General features: G+C 42.5%; 1 protein-coding gene across 1 annotated transcript in view; it reads left to right on the top strand.

Moving 5' to 3' along the window:
- The window catches only part of CACNA1I (calcium voltage-gated channel subunit alpha1 I), an 842,691-nt gene that overhangs the window by 780,584 nt on the left and 43,457 nt on the right, over nt 1-18,650 (top strand). The window contains exon 30 of the mRNA XM_069231287.1: nt 14,115-14,193. Within this exon, the coding sequence (XP_069087388.1) occupies nt 14,115-14,193 (79 nt within the window). The remainder of the gene's footprint in view (nt 1-14,114; nt 14,194-18,650) is intronic.

Below are 18,650 nucleotides of genomic sequence, written 5' to 3'. Positions count from 1 at the left end.
AATACTTTGCGAATCCAAGGCCCTTCATCTAGGATTTCAACAGACGATCCAGGCAAGTGCTTTCATTGTCATATCGCAACTGGATTATGCCAACATTTTATGCTATGGAGTACCAGATCTACCATGATACATTTCTATATTATTCAGAATCGCACAGTAATACAAACTCCACATAAAAACCCAACGAACCATATCTCCCTTGTAGGGACTTCATTGGCTCGCTGTTGCAAGAATATCTACTTTCATTATACTCTGCATCATAGAGAAGGCAATAAATGGAAAGGCACTAGTTTTCCTCCAAGTAAAACTTGACATATTTTTAAAAACACAGGGCTCTAGATTAGCACCTCCACTACTCATGCTACCCTACAAAAAGAAAACCATTGCTGGCACCTCCTTTACCACCCAAACCTCACTACAAGCAAAGAGAATCAGAACCAAGAATCAGAATCACTTGGAATTCAGAGGATAGTAGAGACTTGGCTTTCTTCTAACTGTATCTACCAAAGCCGATGAGTCATCGTCACTCTGCTACCTCCCAGCAGAATCCTACTCGATAAAAGAAAAATCGGCACTCACAACTCAGCTGAAATGCCAACACATCTAGTAGTCAAGATGGAAGTGACCACGAGTCCTATATCTTTCTACTGCAATGTACTGCATAAAGAATGAGAATAGTTTTAGTCCGCTACAATAGATACAAATAAATGACACCAAAATTACCAAAAGAATGTGGGCTAGGCCATAGTACTGCATAACTAAAATAAAAAAATCTAAATTACAATCATCTGAGGAATTTTCAAATGCCACCAGTATGGGCTGTAGCATACTATTGCTTAATTCAAATAAATAGCAATTTTCATTACGATCACCTGAGGAATGGTGAATAATTATTGCACTATTCTATAAGTTATAACTTGCTTGACATATACAATGTCTTAACACATTAGACTAGGCATGAACACTGTCCTTAACTCAGCAGTTCTAGCTTTCATTTTGAATAATAATCTCAAACATAGATTTAACAAAACACACTCACTGAATAAATGGCACTGTTCTAATGACCCCCTACATAGGCAATCTATTGCTCAATGTCAGTTTGATGATCATTGCTTAATCGCATGACAACTAGATAACCAATAACTTGATCATTGTGCATGAATGGCACAATAACTAAATCACAGCCAGAATACCACCAGTAGTATTGATGTGTATGACTATATTACTAATAGTCTGACTTGCCCTATTAGCTTAAATTCTTGTAAACCAGCATCTAAATATGTAAGGTACAAACTCTGGGGCCTTTTCTCCATCTGCATTTTGCAGTACTTAAAATAGTACTAAGTAGCGTTACAGACAGATATGTCTGCACTCTCAGATACCCCAAAAATGAAATTGGTGATGATGCTCAAATGCTCCAAATCTATATACACAATGAGAAATGTGTACTGTGGTCATATTTGCCGTCTTGTGGTTCATGTGACATTTATACTTACCCTTCAGTCTCATTTCTAATGATGTCACCAGACCACAGGATGGCAAAATAGGTCCCTCTAACAGAGTTACCAATTTACTGAAAAAATCAATGGTTAAAGTGACATTAGAATGTGGTGTTAGAATGAGCTAACATTAAAAGACCAAAGGCAATTGAAAACAGTTATAGTTTACTGAACTATAAATTATGCTCCCATCATACACTGCTTTTGACCTCACATTAATTATGACATGTAAAGTGACTTCATTCAGGGCATCACTGATTATATTTAAATAACAACATTCTTAAAATTACTAATACGATCAACCAATAATTCTGACTATAGGCTTTAGGAATGAAGAGTAATACAGCAACCTAAATTAGTGGTTGAACTCTTATAAGGTTGTCAGCAAGCTTTCAAAAGATGCAAAAGAAATTGGATATTTTAGAAGTGAAGCCCTTTTGATGGGTGTCATTGTCTTTCTACTTGTTTTCACCCTAAAGAAAGGTGCAGTGGGTGTAGATCACTTGTGAATAGCTGGCTGCTGAACATCACTGAACAACAGACCATTTGGTCAGCCTTTGCTATGAACGGCTGTGAAAGCTGAGAAAGTAGGGTGTTAGGTGGCCATGGAGGTGTGAGTGTAAGGCCTGGACCTTGTCAGGATAATCCCTCAAAGTCACTAAATTAACCTGAGCTCCATTCCCTGGGTGCTGTAGCATAAAACAGACAGGGTTAACTTAGGGCAATGTGTAAAAAATTTGTTATGTAATATTATGGAGTAACAAAACTGTAATCAATATTCAAATGAAATGCAAAACAATAAAATGAGAAAAATAAAGTAAAATAAAGTAAACTTAAATAAACAAAAAGGCACTAAAGTAACAAAAATCCAATAATGGAAGCCTGAGATGATATATTTTAAGAAGGAATAGTGCCAAGATGCACCAAGTGCCAATGATAATCATTGATTGCTGTATACCCTGACCCAAGCTCAATTTTATGCTGACCGTGATAGAGCACAGATCGAATACAGCAACTAGGTCATAGATTTTACCTTCTGACTTTAGTCCTGAAAGTCCAAATCTACCACAAGAGTACACTTCTAAAGCTTTCTAGGCCCAACAGCATGGTCCGGTCCATGTCCAGTTGCCACTGGTCAGCTGGGCACAAGGCCTCTTGTAGATTGCTGTAGACCATGACCTAAGCACACTTTGATGCTGACCTTGTTGGAGCACAGGTTGGAAACACCAACTAGGTTTGTCTGAGTTACAGATTTTAACTTTTGACTTTAGTCCTGAAAGTCCAAATCTACCAAAGCAGTACACTTCTAAAGATCTCCAGGCCAACATAATTGTCTGTTCCTGGTCCAATTACCACTGGTCAGCTGGGTACCTCCAAGATAAGGCCTTTTGTAGCTTGTTGTAGTCCTGTAGCTTAGACTAAAGGTCAGCCTTTTAAATCTTAAAGTCACGTTTTTGTCCTGGGTCCCAGAGGGAGCAGGTCCTGTCCTTCAGGGCTGCTTTTAGGTTATAGATATCAGGTCCACTACTCTTCTGATCTTCCACAGATCCAGGAAGTGTTCTCAAGTGGGTGCCTGGAGATGCCACATTTATGCTTGGCATAATCTAGTGGGTGCGAATGATTCCTGGGCCCAACCTACCCACCTTCTGCATTTTAGGATGGCGAAATTCTTTGGCCACACTAAACTCTGGACTGTTAGGGCTGGGCTGTGTGTGAGGAGTGTACTATGGTAATCATAGAGTGCTCCCCATCTAACATTGAACTCTGGTTTAAAGTAGCCACTGTACACACAATGAACCCAGAGACATGGGTCTGGTAGGAAAAAAGCAGGGTTGTTCAGAAACCAGACAGTGGATACACAAGAATTGTCTTAGCACCCTGTTTCCTTCCCTTCAAGTGTGCCCTAAGTGTCATATGTAAACACCTCAGTCCTGTCAAGCAGGATTTGACACTTCAGCAGAATTTGACTCTGGAATGTCAAGAAGAATGCTCACAACTCCCATCCTTCTAAGGGCTCAAAGTAGTCATCCCTCCCCATTCAGGTCAACCTGTCAATCAGAGTGACCTATTGTGTAGCTCCTGGGAGGAATTTCCCACCTCATTCACACCTTTTCAGATTCTTATCACTGACTGGGACAAGTTGCAGATCATCTTCACATTAGGGTCCAGTAATGTCAGGGAGGGTAAAGATAACTTTCCAAAGTTACTTTTCATAAATATATATTAAAAATCTGATTTCACAATTGAATTGGATGTTAAGTATTAAAATTAATTGTTTATTTTTATAGCTAGGGTCATTCCTGAGATACAGTATTAGGATTTTAATCTGTACCTTGGTATTCTACATAGCACGAGTCCTGCTACAGTGAAAATAGGTTTCGGGTGCTAGTCAATGTAAGGACATGTTAATCTTACATTTGTACATGTCTTACTATTAAATACATACACCCTACCTTGGGGACTTCAAGGAGACCTACATAGGGGTGACTTATTAATATTTAGAAGGGTGGGGGTTACCTGGAAAAAAAGGACTTACTTTGACAGGTCAAGTTGCAGTTTTTACACTGCTACAGTCAGGCTACAAAGGGTAGGCCCGAAACCATGTTTTCACTACCACTGTAGTGGATAGCACAATAGGTGCTGCAGTCCACTAGTAACATTTAACTTTCAGGCACTGGATATATCTTGTACCATATACTAGGGACTTATAGGTAAGTTCAATACACTAATTATGAATAAAGCAATTCAACCATGCTTAAAGGGAGAGCACAGGCACTTTACCGCTGGTTAAAAGAGTTCTAAAACCAGCAAAATATAGGGTCTAGCAAAAAAACAAAAAATATGGAGTGCCCACACAGAAAAGGTGGATTTGTTACAATAAGTTATGGGCTTAGCGCCTAGCTTAACTATGTATACAAATGTATACTATTTAAAAAATTAGGGTGCTGTTAGGCGTCAGAGAAAATGGTTAAGGTGAGTAAACAGATGTGGAAATGGGGTGCTGTACATATGCAGGCATCTCTCTTGAACTATTTTTAGCTCCTTTAAAAATATATGTTGCCTCAAATAAAATAAAAAATACCTCCCGCACATTTTTATCCTGCTGATTTCATATTTGCATTAACATCTCAGGAGAGGATCTATAAGAAAATTATGAGAGAAAACAGTTTTCCTTCAAACAAGATTCATCAAATCCAAAGAGAGGGCCATCATTTTTCACAGGGTAAAATCACCTGAGGACGCACCAGAATTACTAAAATGAGTGTAACACCATCAACAAATGATTTACATTGTGACTAAACCGTGGCTTATTTTTGGGATCTTCAAACCCTGGCATTCACTACAGTGTGTTTCAATGGGGCCCATATGCCCTAGTCATCTAATGGATGCTACAACATTTTGTCCACGTTGACCCCAGCCGGTCATAGTTTGCTCACCCTGTTCCCTTATGTTTGTCTAATGAATTTTCAGGTTGCAGGGACCATGTCCCTGAGTCCTAAAATGGCTGCCACTACATATTGTTCATGTAGTGGCCAGCCAATCAGTATTGACTAGTCCACTTTGAATTGGCCAAAAAGAACATATCTGAACACTAAAGAACAGTATCGCAATAACTTTTCCAGGAAATTAACTCCTTCAGGACCAGCCTAAGCACCTTTCTAAAGGCCAATTTCTTTAAACCTACTCAACAGATTTATACCATATATAAAAGCACGCTTTCTGAGTAAAGTTCTGTCTTTGTGCAAAGTTTTGTAATTCTGTTCAGCCTTGTTTTCTGTATTGGGAACAAAACCTCCTTATTGGAATAAAAATGGGAAGTTAATGTTTGGGACACCCCTTTTTCTGGAACTCTGCTTGCCAGATAAGCACAAAACTTTCCCTATAGAAGCCAAAGTGGATGAACTGTTTTTTTAATGTTTCGTGCAGATTCATCGAACGGTGCCAAAGTTATTCAGAGTATAAAAAATGCTTTACCTATGGAAACTCTAACCTAACAATAACTACTCTATTACTATTGCAGCCAGACTAATATATACACACATATATATTTCGAAAGTATATAAAGTTGTGTGTATCATATATATATATATATATATATATATTTAAATCTAGATATATACACACACACACACATAAATGTTAAAACATAATTATTTTATTATTTTAAGAGTAAATAATCAACTCAATGAAAAAAATCAACTTTTATACTTATGATTAAGGGTTGGATTTGTTTTTTAATTCTTCTTTATAAATTAGATTAATATATTTAGGGAAAGTATTTACTACACATTTGATGAGTTAATGTGCTGTAACCTTTTAATTTATTAGTTTTAGTTTTTTTTTTTTTATTAATGTACATTTATATTTTACATTAAAATGTGGATTTATGTTTCTTTAAAAAAAACTTTAACAATGTTCCCTCTACTTTTCCATAGGAAGATCTCTGCTACAATGGTGGATATCTCCACCTACATGTGCTAATTTCCTAGTCATAACTTTACAATTGTAAATCCTGCTGTAGGAAGTTCCACCCTCTCATTTGAAGGTGTAGAGACATGTAAGTCTACACCCAGGAATTAATCTTTTCCCAGTGTAGGAAGTTCACTATCTTTGGCATTATTATCCCCACTTTTTGCCTGTTATCTGTGTGCTTAGACTGCTTTCACTGGGATCCTGCTAACCAGGATCCCAGTGATTGTGCTCTCTCCTCTAACTTTGGTTACTTTGGTACCCTTTACACCCCACAATTGGCATACTGGTGTACCCCTGTAAGTCCCCAGTGTATGGTATTTAGGTACCCAGGGCATTGGAACACCAGGGCCCCCCCATGGGCTGCAGCATGTATTATGCCACCCATGGGAGCTCATGCAAACTGTGTCTGTAGGCCTGCCATGGCAGCCTGTGTGAAAAGGTGCATGCACCCTTTCACTAGTAGTCACTACACCAGGTCACTGTAAGTCACCCCTATGATAGGTCCTTTCAGCCCAAAGGGCTGGGGGCATGTTAATGTGTGTGACAGCACCCCTGCATGAGCAGAGGTGCCCCTACAAACCCCAGTTCCAATGAACTGGACTTTGTACGTTTGGGGAAGCCATTTTACCAGTATACTGGCCACAGTACTTAGGCTGTTTGGTATCAAACATGTCAGAATCATACCCCGATATTAATGCCAGTATTGGTGTCATGATTCCATGCACACTGGGGGCACCTTAGAGGGCCCCCCAGCATTGCTCATACCACCCAGTGCTTAATTTGTGCTTGTTGTTTTGGGTGCGGAGCACCAGCACTAATTTTTGAGGGCAGGGGCTCATTCTTCTGCCTCAAGCATTTGCTGCGAGCAAAAGACACATGGGAAGGACGAAAGAAGGGAAAAACAAAAAAGTGTCACAATGGGAGAAAGCAGAAAGGTGCTAGAGTGAGCTGTAGAGCAAGGAGTGGCTCTATATGGATTGAAGAGGCCTGAGATGGCTTCAGGATTATGCCGCCTCAGTATTCTGTGTTCTCACATTTAATTGCAGCAGCTGTTTGTTTAAGAGAAAGGCTTTGGGCACTGGCACGTTTTTATTTACAAATTAAGCCCTGCTACCACCTACCAGTCTTCCAGGGCTTGCGAGCAGCCCACACAGCTGCAGTCTCTCAGACAGGATTCTGCACTCCTGCTGCTTGACCAGCTCAAGCAGGGGAAGGCAGAACAAAGCAGTTCCTGTGGGAGACGGGATACACCACCCTCTTCCTTGGAAATAGGTGCTACTGGCCTGGGGAGGGGTAGCCTCCCCATACCACCAGCTTGCTTTGAAGGGCACATTTGGTGCCCTTCTTGCATAATCCAGTTTGCACCAGCCCTGCTCTGGCGCGAAACCACACAAGGAAAGGGGAGTGACCACTCCTGTGACCATCACTTCCCAAGGGTGGTGCCTAGAGCCCAGGTGGCCACTTGATTCTGCCATCTTGAAAACAAGATGGGCAGAGGTCCCTGGGAGCATCTGGTAGGTCAGGACAGGTGACTGACGTCAGTGACCCCCCTCTGATAGGTGGTCACCCTGTAGAGTGACCAAGCCCCATGTTATGGCTATTTAGGGACTCCTTTGCTGGTGGGTCTCCAGATTCAGCATGCAGACTCCACCAGGACTGTTAGTGCTTGGTCACCCTGCAGAGTGACCAAGCCCCCTGTTAGAGCTATTTAGGGAATCCCTTGCGGGTGGGTCTCACGAATCAGTGTGCAAGCCAAAGATTTTTGCAACACTGTGTGGTTCCTTTCATGTGAGATAAGTTACTGCGTGACTACTGTGGTATTCCAAGTGCTTACCCTCCTCCTAGACAAGTCTTGGCTGCTCACCACAGCTACCACCAAAGAGCCCTGGTTTCCTAGACACTGTTCACTAACTAATAAGGATTGCTTGGACCTGGTATAAGGTGCAAACACACCAGGCCACCTTCCTACACCAGGAAATAGTGAATATCAAAGAAATGTAGAGTTACACCTAGGTGCAATGGTAAATATAAATGGTAAGTAAATACACTCCTATTTGAGTATGCCTCTGTCCCCCTCTAATCGCATGGGATGTTCATTAAAATACATGACACCGAATGCAAACAACACAACTAACTGTATCTTTTATATTTGACTAAATCACTAACTTTTACCAAGGTGTAAGTTGCCACCAACAATGCAAAGCGCTTCAGTGCTTCATCAGGCATAGTACGTTATATATACATTCTCATATCATATTACCTATCTTACCTATCTCTCTCATTTGCTATCTATCTCCCTATTCTACCTCGCCTGCATAGTGCCTCTTGCTCTCTGTTGCACTCGCTCCCTTGTTCTTTCTTTCTCTATCCCCACCTCCCTTTCTCCTTTCCGCCTCCTCCTTTCTCTTTAACTCTTCCCTCTATCTCTTTTTTTCCAGGTTTCTTCCTGTCTTCTTTCCCTATCTTCCTCTATTTCCACCCTCTACATTTTCTTTTTTTCTTTTCTTCCAGTATTTTCCTCCTTCCAATCTTCTCTCTTACTATTCCATCTTCCCCTCCAAATCTTTCATCTCCCATTCCAGTTCCATTTGTTTTCTCCATCTCATCTTCAACATCCATCTCCCTCTTTCCTACTCCTTGCCCTAGCTCTCTTACTATCTCTGTCCTCTGTCGCCCTTCTCATCTGCCTACTTTTTCTGCTCACCCTTTTCCCACCCTTCTTCTTGTTCCTTTTCTCACTCCCTTATCTTTCTCTCTGTCCCAGTCCATCTTTCATCTCCGGCCTCTCCCTCGTCGAATTCATGTTGCACCCAGGTCACAAGTTAGGGGTACATGCCAGTACGCTGCATCTGCCCACTATTTTCACAGGGTGGACGTCGTACACCCTGCAAGAAGTGGGCCCCACTGCAATATGCTGAACTTGTCCCGGTGTGCTAATTTTCAGACACCGGGACACATTCAACAGCGCCTGCACCTTGTCTGCCTTCTTTTTGAGCAGCAACATGCAGGTGGCGAGGGGGCTTTCATATTTCAGACTCCTGCTGTGCCCCTAACAAAGGCCGAATTTAAGGGGCCATTAGGCCTCCTTTTGTTTCACTATCTTGACTGGGAGCTATCTGAGCCTCCCAACCAGATGCAAATGCAAAGGAAGGGAAATACCACTATTTTGTTTTATTTCTTTTACAGCACTACTCACCCAAATGCAGGATTTCAACGCGCTTTACATCACAAGTACATAAAATGCATTGATAATCCTATAAATGTGTAAATCAATGTACAAAATGTGTTACATAGGACAGTGAGGGTTACAAGGTGTAGGGGGTCACATGTCCTTTATAGCTTACTGTGCTGTATTAGAAGGATGATAATTTATGAACTGCTAGTTACAAAAGGCTCTCTGTGTTAAATGCAGTAACTCACTTACCTAGCTCCATAAAATAAAATTCTGTCAACTGCATGATGTGCTTTTCAGGAGACACATTAACCCTCTACGCTAGTTTGGTTCAAAACACGTCTCTCCAGCAAATGCGTTACCCTCCAAAGTTATCTTACTATTATTATTGTTATTGTTACCTGGGATTTACTGGGCACACAAATATCTGTGCAGCAGGTACCTTACTCCATGAAATATTTTAAAAAGTTAGACTTTGCAACCAATTTTGCAGAATAGATTTAGTGCTATGTTTCTCCTTGTTGCCATCCTCTTTGTGTCAGAGTTTTTAAAAGATAAGTATATAAATTGAGGTCCTCGTTTTGCGTCAGGGTTGTGTCACTTTTTTGGCACAATCCAGATGGAAAATCTAATTTGTTGAATCTCAAAATTTGCTCAAATGTACCCATGATAGTCCTGCAAATCATTTGTGAAGTGTTAAGATGTGATGTCACTTCTTCTGATGCAAAACAACAGATGATGGACGGAATGCAGAGCAAATCAAACATTCACCCTCAGTCACAAAGATCTGGGTTTAATCCATCAGCTGATGAAGGGTGATACCCTGAAACCGGCTCCAGGATACTTGTTTCCGGTCCAGGGAGGACCTGGCTTGGCAGTTCGGGCTGGACTGTTCCCATGTGGAACAGGGTCAAGACTGATTTGCATATGGCTGGGTCCAAACTGGGGTGGCACGGTGAGCAAAAGAACGCTGGATTAAACCCAGATCTGTGACTGGGGGTGAGTGTTTGCATTGTTCAGCACTCTGTGCATCATCCTTTTGTGTTGCTAAAGTTGCCCTAGGTGGGAAGGGTATGCCCAGACGTGGGTCCCTTGCTCACTGTGCCACTGGAGTCAAGCTAGCCTGGCTGATGAAGGGTGATACCCTGAAACTGGTCCCAGGATGCTGCAGTTCAGGCTCGACTGTTCCCATGAGGAGCAAGACTGATTTGCATATGGATGGTCCAAACTGGGGTGGCATGGTGAGCAAAGGAATGATGGATTGAGTCTAGATCTGTGACTGGGGGTGAGTGTTTGCATTGTTCAGCACTCTGTTCATCATCCCTTTTTGTTTTATACTTCTTCTGATGTCAGTTCCTGTGAGTTCTTGGATTGTGATGTCACTTGCTGTGATACCGTGATGTCATGTGTATACTGCCTTACTTGGTTATACCCCCCACTTCTATTTTTAGGACTTGTGACCTAGTTGCACCTCTCTCCCCTCCTTCCTCCAGTTTGTCCCTCTTGTTTCTCAACATATCCAGGGCCCTCCATCTCTCTTGTGTTCAGCCAACCAAAGCCTCTCCACGTGCCCTTACCCAGCGTTCTCTCTCTCCCTCTGATGGGCCTGTAATCCCTTCTCTCTGCACGTGCCTCTGGCAGACCCCCTCCCCCACTTCTGGGCCCGTGGGAGTCGTGTCACCTGGATTCCTTCTAATTGAGGGATTTCCAGGGCCCTCGACATAGCTATTTTTGAAGAATGAGTGACAGGCCTCTCGAGGGCCGAATGATGCTGCCGCAGCCTCCACGTGAGAGGCGTACTCCCCGTCGCCCCCCACCCCCGCTGTCTCGGGAGATCACTGTTAGCGTGGCGATGATTAAAATAATGGACAGCATAGATCTGGGATCCACGCCCCCTGTCAGCCGCAGGGGCAGACGGAGGACTGGCAGCTGGGAGACCGCCTTCCAGGACCTGTAGTGGGATGATGGACAGGGTCTGGGTACCAGGATCACATTTGTTTATTATTAAAGCTCTCTCTGTAGCAGCTCGTGCTCAAGATCACACGAACAGCGGTGACGTTCACTATAAAGGACCCAGTACCATAGATGCGCACAAGAACCCACAAAGGAATTAGAGGATGACAGGCGATTGAGATCACACATGACACATGATTAGCAGGGTCAGCACGAACACACGATATCAGCCCAGGTTAGTGACATAGTACCATCGTAAGTATCAGACCCAGATGAGGACGTTCCATGCACATAATAGGAAGTTAGTAATGGCACTCTGCCTGAAGCAGCCAGTGCAAGAAATGTGCGCAAGATCACACCACGTCAGTGAAACATGTATTTTAAAGAATTGAATAAGGAAATATACTGAGGATGGCACCGAGTTGTTGCTAAAGGTTTCTTTAAAGAGAACTCGACCAGGACACGTGAGAGCTATTTTTAGGAGTCTCAGGGAAATCATCGATTCTGAGCCAGGTTTTTTACCACTGAACTAGGTCTTTATCTTACCATTGAATCCAAAACTGAGCTACAAGTCCACCCCTTTAGGGTAGTGAATTATAGTACTGATGTAGTCAGTGCAGGATAGGACAAATTGCTCCCAGGGGACAGGTTTACTGGAATTTCTTTATACCCTGCTGGTTTCACGTTCATCCCCCCACAAGATGACTATGGACTAGATATTGATAAAATCTAAATATCCCACAGTCTATTGTACCCCCTCCGCCCCGCAACACATTAATCTTGGAACATACCTTTAAGGGATCCCAGGCAGGTGAGGTCTGTTCTGCCAGAAGGGAGCGAGGGCTGCACGGCTCCCGTTGGTCAGTATCCATGCACGAACCACAGGGAGAGGCCATGATAACTTTACCCCGGCTCGGTAGACACTGTTGGTGCCTTCGGCCTCCGCTACAGCGCACAGACGCGCACCTCCAGTCAGAACTGTGCAAGCACAGGTAAGGGAAGACTATTCTCTTCTTCCTTCCACCAGTGATGGGTAGAAGTTGAGTGGATCTTCCTCGACCCTGAATTACAGGCAGTCACTCACACAAAAGGAAGAGCCGACCTACAGCAGTGATCATGTCAGAGGTAAAAGTTACTCATAAATACTCTTGCATTCCTTTTGTAGCTCCAAGCCTTCAGAAGAGCTCACTGGCCTTGCGAGACAACCACCCACTATAGTTTCAATTGTTATCAGTACCAACACATCCAGGACTTTGGTTTGGTCTGTCCTCCATAGTTCAAGGGGACCTCCGCAGCCGCTGTCTGCTCCCGGTCAGTGGAGATGCTCCAAGTGCCCACTTGCCAGCACTGATTCTAACAACCCTCTATTTGGCATCCTTTTCTATGTGCAAGGTACCTCTAGCACTCTTCCTTAGACATCAGTGGGAACCTTCCTTCAAGGTCGTTTCAGGGCAGGTCTTCCTGGTACATTGCAGAACCCCCAGGTTCCTATCCTGAATCTGGCAATGTGAGTTGGCAGTCAGCCATTCCTTCCCTACAGTTAATTTTTTTCTCAGTCTCCACTGGTATGGGACCCTTAAGACTGGCCAATGAAAAATCTTGGCACAATAAGGGCTTCTGCCCAATACTTAAACACTAAGGGCCTGATTTATACTTTGCAGAACCCACAGGTTCCTATCCTGAACCTGTCAATGTGAGTTGGCGGTGAGCCATTTCTTCCCTACAGTTCATTTTTTTTCTCAGTCTCCACTGGTATGGGACCCTTAAGACTGGCCAATGAGAAATCTTGGCACAATAAGGGCTTCTGCCCTATACTTAGACACTAAGGGCCTGATTTATACTTTGGCGGACAGATACTCTGTCACAAACATGATGTATATCCTATCCACCATACAACAACTATATTATATCCTATGGCATTTGTATTACACCAGACGTGATATCCTTCACGTTGTGATGGAGTATCCCATCTGCCAAAGCCCTAAGTTTGCCGACCCGTGTATTTCCCAGGTCCAACTCTTTAACCATTTTCAGGCAGTTTCTGACTTTGACATATACCTCCCAAACTGGTGAAACCAAAGTCTTTGCCCTCTAGTGTCAGGAGGAAGGAGGGGTGCAGCTGGGGACTCTCTGTCGAAGAGATGCAAAACAATGGCACAGATGAGAGAAAGGCTTCCTCTGTCAGCTACCTTTCAACCTGTTGGGTAACACTATAGGGGACGAATGGAGCAGAACGTAGGCTGCCCTAAACTTCATGTGTTTCCTCCTAGCCTCCGTACCCGCAAGTCTTGTCCACCTCAAAGTATGTAAAAAATGCTTTGGCGGTGCACTATAGCTCCCATTGCTTGCTGACTGGCTCCCTCCAACCTTAATCTTAAATACCATTGACATAAAGAGATCCAAAATGGGTTCCTGGGTTGCAACGTCCAAGCACAGCACATATGCTAGTCTTACTACATATACATAGGCTAAACATACATGCAACATCTATGTCCGACACGGATGGAGTAAAGGACATGGTTGTAGGTAACTGACAACCAATTTTCAACAGGAGAGGCAAGTAGGCACTCTCCCTGTACAGGAATAGCATCCTATCCTGTACATGTAATCAGTTGCTGCAACCGATGCCGGTCCTCACAGCCTGATGCACGGATAGTAGTCATGCACAGTAAAGGGAGTGCACGTGGTGTGCTCCTTCAGACCACAGAGGCTTCTCTGGGTCTCGATCCATGTCACAGTGAGCTCTCAGCGTACACTCGTGATTGCCAAGTGCACTGAGGCTGAGCATGAAAAATATCCAGAGGCTTCATATATGGGGAATTCAGGGACCAGGTTGCAAACTCTTCCGAGCTAAAGTGGGATCCTTTTCTGTCCCACCAGGACGTGTGCTCAAGATCCCAGGTCAGTTATGCAGTTCTGACTTCGGTACCATGTGCCAGATCAGGACATTCCCAGCAGATCACTCTAGTTATAGTTTATTGTTTCCTGCTCCTTCTAAAGCTCTCTTTTCCTTACAGGTGGGGAATCTTGGCCTCTTGTTCATGCTGCTATTTTTCATCTACGCTGCACTGGGAGTCGAGCTCTTCGGAAGACTAGGTAAGGTCCTTGGCAGGGACACACCATTACAGATGAATCAGTACAACCTCAAAACTTTTCTCTTTTTCTTCTCACTTGTTAAGTCGACAGAGAGAGACCAAGCACTCAACAAATGGGGGGCTATATTGCACCCCCTCACAGAGCTGACCTCAAAATGCATGACCTTAGAACTCCTAAAGTAAAATTACCATTTATGACTCTAAGTAGCCAGGTGGCTGAAAAGTAAATTCACTTTAGAGGTGGTAAGAAATCACTAAAATATATTTTGGCCTAATATCTATGCACTTAGGGGTAGTGCTTAACAACCAAGGTTATAACCCAATACATTGGATCCGCTGAAAAAAATCATTTGAACTTCACCATAAGGAACTTTATGTACTTGAAGTGAAACGAGAGATCGGGTGTTAAATAGGAAACGTTTATTGTGTTCAAAACGCTTTCCCATCTCTAGTTTATCAGTTATTCTGGATATATAAAGATCTGTATTTAGGAAGCTGGTATCTCATTTTGTTAAACACTAATCATTTATTGTAAGATGCCATCTAGATAAAGAACGCTCTGTTCATTGGTCATCTAGAAAGAAATCTCCAACTAGATACAATTGAGAGAATAAGCCTTGATAACGAGCCTGCAGGCATGTTTTTAAAAAACATATGAAAAATAAAACAATTATGTTATTCACTTTGAAACACTGCTATCTTGTGTAGTTGCAGAAGCTTTGAACATTTTCTTCCCAAATCCATTGGTGGCATTTTGTAATATAAACTATTTGTGGAAATATCTACCACATAAATTGAATGTGTTTTTCTTTTTAAAATATTTTTTAAACACCAGGGTATACTTAGCAAATATTCTTGATTTAAAAAGATAATAGAATAACAAATTTAGATGCTTTTCAGAAACATACCAATGGCTTATCTTTATAAAAGTTTACTAAGAATGTGGAAAAATAAACTTATAATTACCAGTTGAACCGTTCAAATACATATCAACTAGTTTTAAGAACATTTGAATTGGTAATTCAATTTTTTTATTTATATAGGTTTCCCTTTTAATGCTGGTGAAGGAAGGCTGGCCTTTTACCAAGAAGCAAATATTTTGCTGACAATAGAAAGCAAATTCTAATTCTTTCACATTTTTTGTGGTGAATTTGAAGTATTAAAACCATGAGCAACGCCCCAAAGGTGTTGACATTTTCAGTCACATTTTGGAAGTTGAAGGAAGTTAGATTTTTCTGATTTAGGGCACCCCTAACGAACGTATACACCCCAAATAGCGATTATTTTACACCAAAACACGGGAAGGCAGGTGCCCATGATATGAAATGTGGTGGATCATTCTGACGTTCCCAAACCAGCATTGAAGATTCTTTGTCTCCTCTTGAGAATTGTATTCTGGATTATAATTTAGAGGGCTAAAGGTGTCCACCATGTGGCATTCTCCCCTTTATTTGTCAGATGTGCTTTTCATCTCTTTGCGTATCTGTGGAGTATGATTGCTGTGTGGCTGATGGATGCAGTGGTGTGGACACCAGCCCTCCATTATACATTCTTTTTCTTCACATTTTACAAAATACAGAGATTCGTCACAGTGCCAAAATAATCTGGGAAATAATAAGTTTGCAAATTTAAATTCAGTAATTCTCACCCAATGTATACACAACACACATATATTCTAAATGACCTCTAAAATATTACTCCAAAGGCTTATATTACAAAATACTAAAGAAATAATATGTGCATCCTTCCCAAAACATTAATTCAACTAACTAAGCTAGAGTTAGAGGCCAAAGAAAGCAAGATGAGTGTGCACTCAGTGGAGCGAAGTAAAGAGGACTCCTGCAGTTATGGGCAGCCTTGTGGTATTCCTTGTGACAGTTCCCTCAGAGACTAGTGCTAGGAGCTGTAGTGTGTTGTAGTGCCAAGCGGCCCAAGCATGTTGGCAGCCTACTTGTGGTGGCGTGTGTAGATACAAAAGTTCTTGCATGGCAGGGTAAATTGTCCTTTGTTTTTCCCAAGTTGGACTTGACAATCTGTGAGTTCACTGAAGGTGGTCAATTTTTTGCTGATGTCCTCCAGCAGAGAGCCAGCCTCTGATGCCTAGAGAGGGAACCCTGCGCCCACCCATATTCAAGAATGATTACAGACCTTTCAAATCAATCTTTTGGAAGACTGATAGATTATTTGTTAACTGACACGTGCTTTTTTACCTGTACACTTAGAAGAGAAGACGTCCAAGCCACTCTTGGTAAAATCTGTTAAGTTCCTGTAAATTCTTTATAGTTGTAGTTCTCGCCAAAGTTGGTTTATTAGGTAATAGTGTAAGCAGGGGCCCTCTGCCGGTAATCCAAATTCACGAACAACAGAGCAAGAATTTCCCGTTTGACCCTTCTAATTTCCAACCCTTCAAACACTCTAGCTGAAGGGGGACTCATGGGGGATAGATACCTCAGTCCCCCTAACTGGGATTTGTGCTTCCACCCATTGTGTGTTCTGTGTCCTGCATGTGTGTGCCATGTTTCATGAGTCTTGTGTGGCTGTGAACGATCCTGAGTCACATGAATAGCGTAAAGCAGTGTGAGTTTATAACACCTCACTTGGGTGATGTCGTAGAACTGTTAAAAGGAAATAGTCATACCTGCTTTTTAAAACACCTGAGTTGGACCATCGTGACCTAAAGATAAAGGCCAATCACTTTGCTACCTGCCTTTGCCCCAATGATTGAACATCAGTTGGTCAAGCAGCTTTCTTGCATGTTGGATAGAGCTGCATCGTGCATGGGCTCCGGGTGTCTCTCAGGTAGGATTCCTATTGGGGCACAGCTTGTGGGCTGTGCTGGTGGCCACTCTTGATGAACTAAAGGCAACAAGGGACCAAGGTGACCTTATCTTGCATCACTTGGCTGCAGTTTGCAAGTCAGTTATAATATCCTGAATGACCATGTAGGTCTTTCTTGAATGGCCAGACCCAGACACTGTCACTTCCCCCACTCCGTTCCGCTAAGCAGTCTGCCTGTGGTAGTGTGTACAGGAGTTGAAACTCTACCCCGTTACATCTAGCATGAATATTCAGTATTTGGGGATGCAGATCCGGTCTTCCAGCTTTAAGGCCTTCTCCTACGCCAATGACACTGAACTCCTGCTGACTTTCTGCTGTCTATTCTCAGATAGCATTGGAAGCCTGGTAGAGTGGGTCATTGCCACCCATAATAAAACGACTAGGTATACATGAGGCTTAATGTAAGTAAGACTGAGATTCAGATAATCTAGGGAGTTCTTTCTCTTTATTTCAGAGGCTCCGGCCTGAAGTTTTGTCAAGCCATCTGTTTTGAAATCCAAAAATATGGCTTTCAATTTGATGAAGAAGTGAACTTTGACTTTTAGGTACTGAAAGTCTGGTCTTGTTGCTTCATACTGCTTCATGTGCTAAACAAAGATACCCTACAGAGTCCCCAGAAGAAGTATGTTTCAATCATTGGGGCTACGGTTTTGGTGCAGCTAGACTATGGCAGTGCTGCAAAACTGCAGTTCACTGAAGCCTTCAGGGGGAAGCTGCAGAGATTACAGAGCATGGTGGTTTTTTTCTATATGTGGACAACAAAATTACAGCGTGGGTCAGGAGCCTGTTACTCCCTCCATTTACAGTCTTTAAAGGATTGCATTCAATTAAAAAATGTGCTCAGCACTTTTTACAGAAGTGGTCCCATCTTTATGTCTTCCTTCGTAAACTCTTATGATCCACTCCCATGAGAACTCCTAAGTCTGGGTGTTGATATTTACTGACATTGACTTGCTTCAAAAATCAAAATCTTTCTGGCTATGCTCCATTTCAGTGCAGCAAACCGTCCTTTTCTTTTAGTGCTTTTCTGTTGCCTTCATGTATGTTGCTATAGCACCATGACGCTGGTTTAGTGCAAGTTTATGGTGGTACTACTAGGTAAACAGTGAAATCTGCACAGAATAGCTTTTTTTCCTCGGTTGGTCTTTGTCCATGCTGCTAGGCCTGGAGCCATGGCTCACAAACTCTATAAATACCTGGCGGTCCAGAGAATTTTACATCCGTTTACGGCCTGTCCCTAAAGTCTGCCCAGCAACTGTAATGCTCGCCTTTGCCCTGGGCGTGGTGTTGGGTATTACCTAACAGTGGCCCATTTGGATTCTACCACTTTCCCTGTCCAGCAATAGCCCAGGCAGAAATAACTCAGAGGTGGACTCAAAGAGGCTGGCTGGCATTTCAAAATGTAAAGATAGCTTGGACTTTCGTTTTCCATGAGTTAAACACTGGTCATCTCCAGCCAGTATTTAGCACATTGTCGCCAGACTAGAAATGAGGAAATGCTGGAAAAAAGACCAAAAGAAAAACCTCCTCAGTCTATGCACCAAAGATCTGGAACACCATATCTCCTTCGACATCAAACCCTCCTTCAATTCAGGAAGGAAACACAAGACACCTGTCAAT

This window comes from Pleurodeles waltl, chromosome 4_2, assembly GCF_031143425.1.
Source record: "Pleurodeles waltl isolate 20211129_DDA chromosome 4_2, aPleWal1.hap1.20221129, whole genome shotgun sequence".
In the NCBI taxonomy this organism is placed as follows: Eukaryota; Metazoa; Chordata; class Amphibia; order Caudata; family Salamandridae; genus Pleurodeles; species Pleurodeles waltl.
Note: the sequence above shows the minus strand (reverse complement) of the source record. Positions and strands in the feature narration are given on the sequence as shown.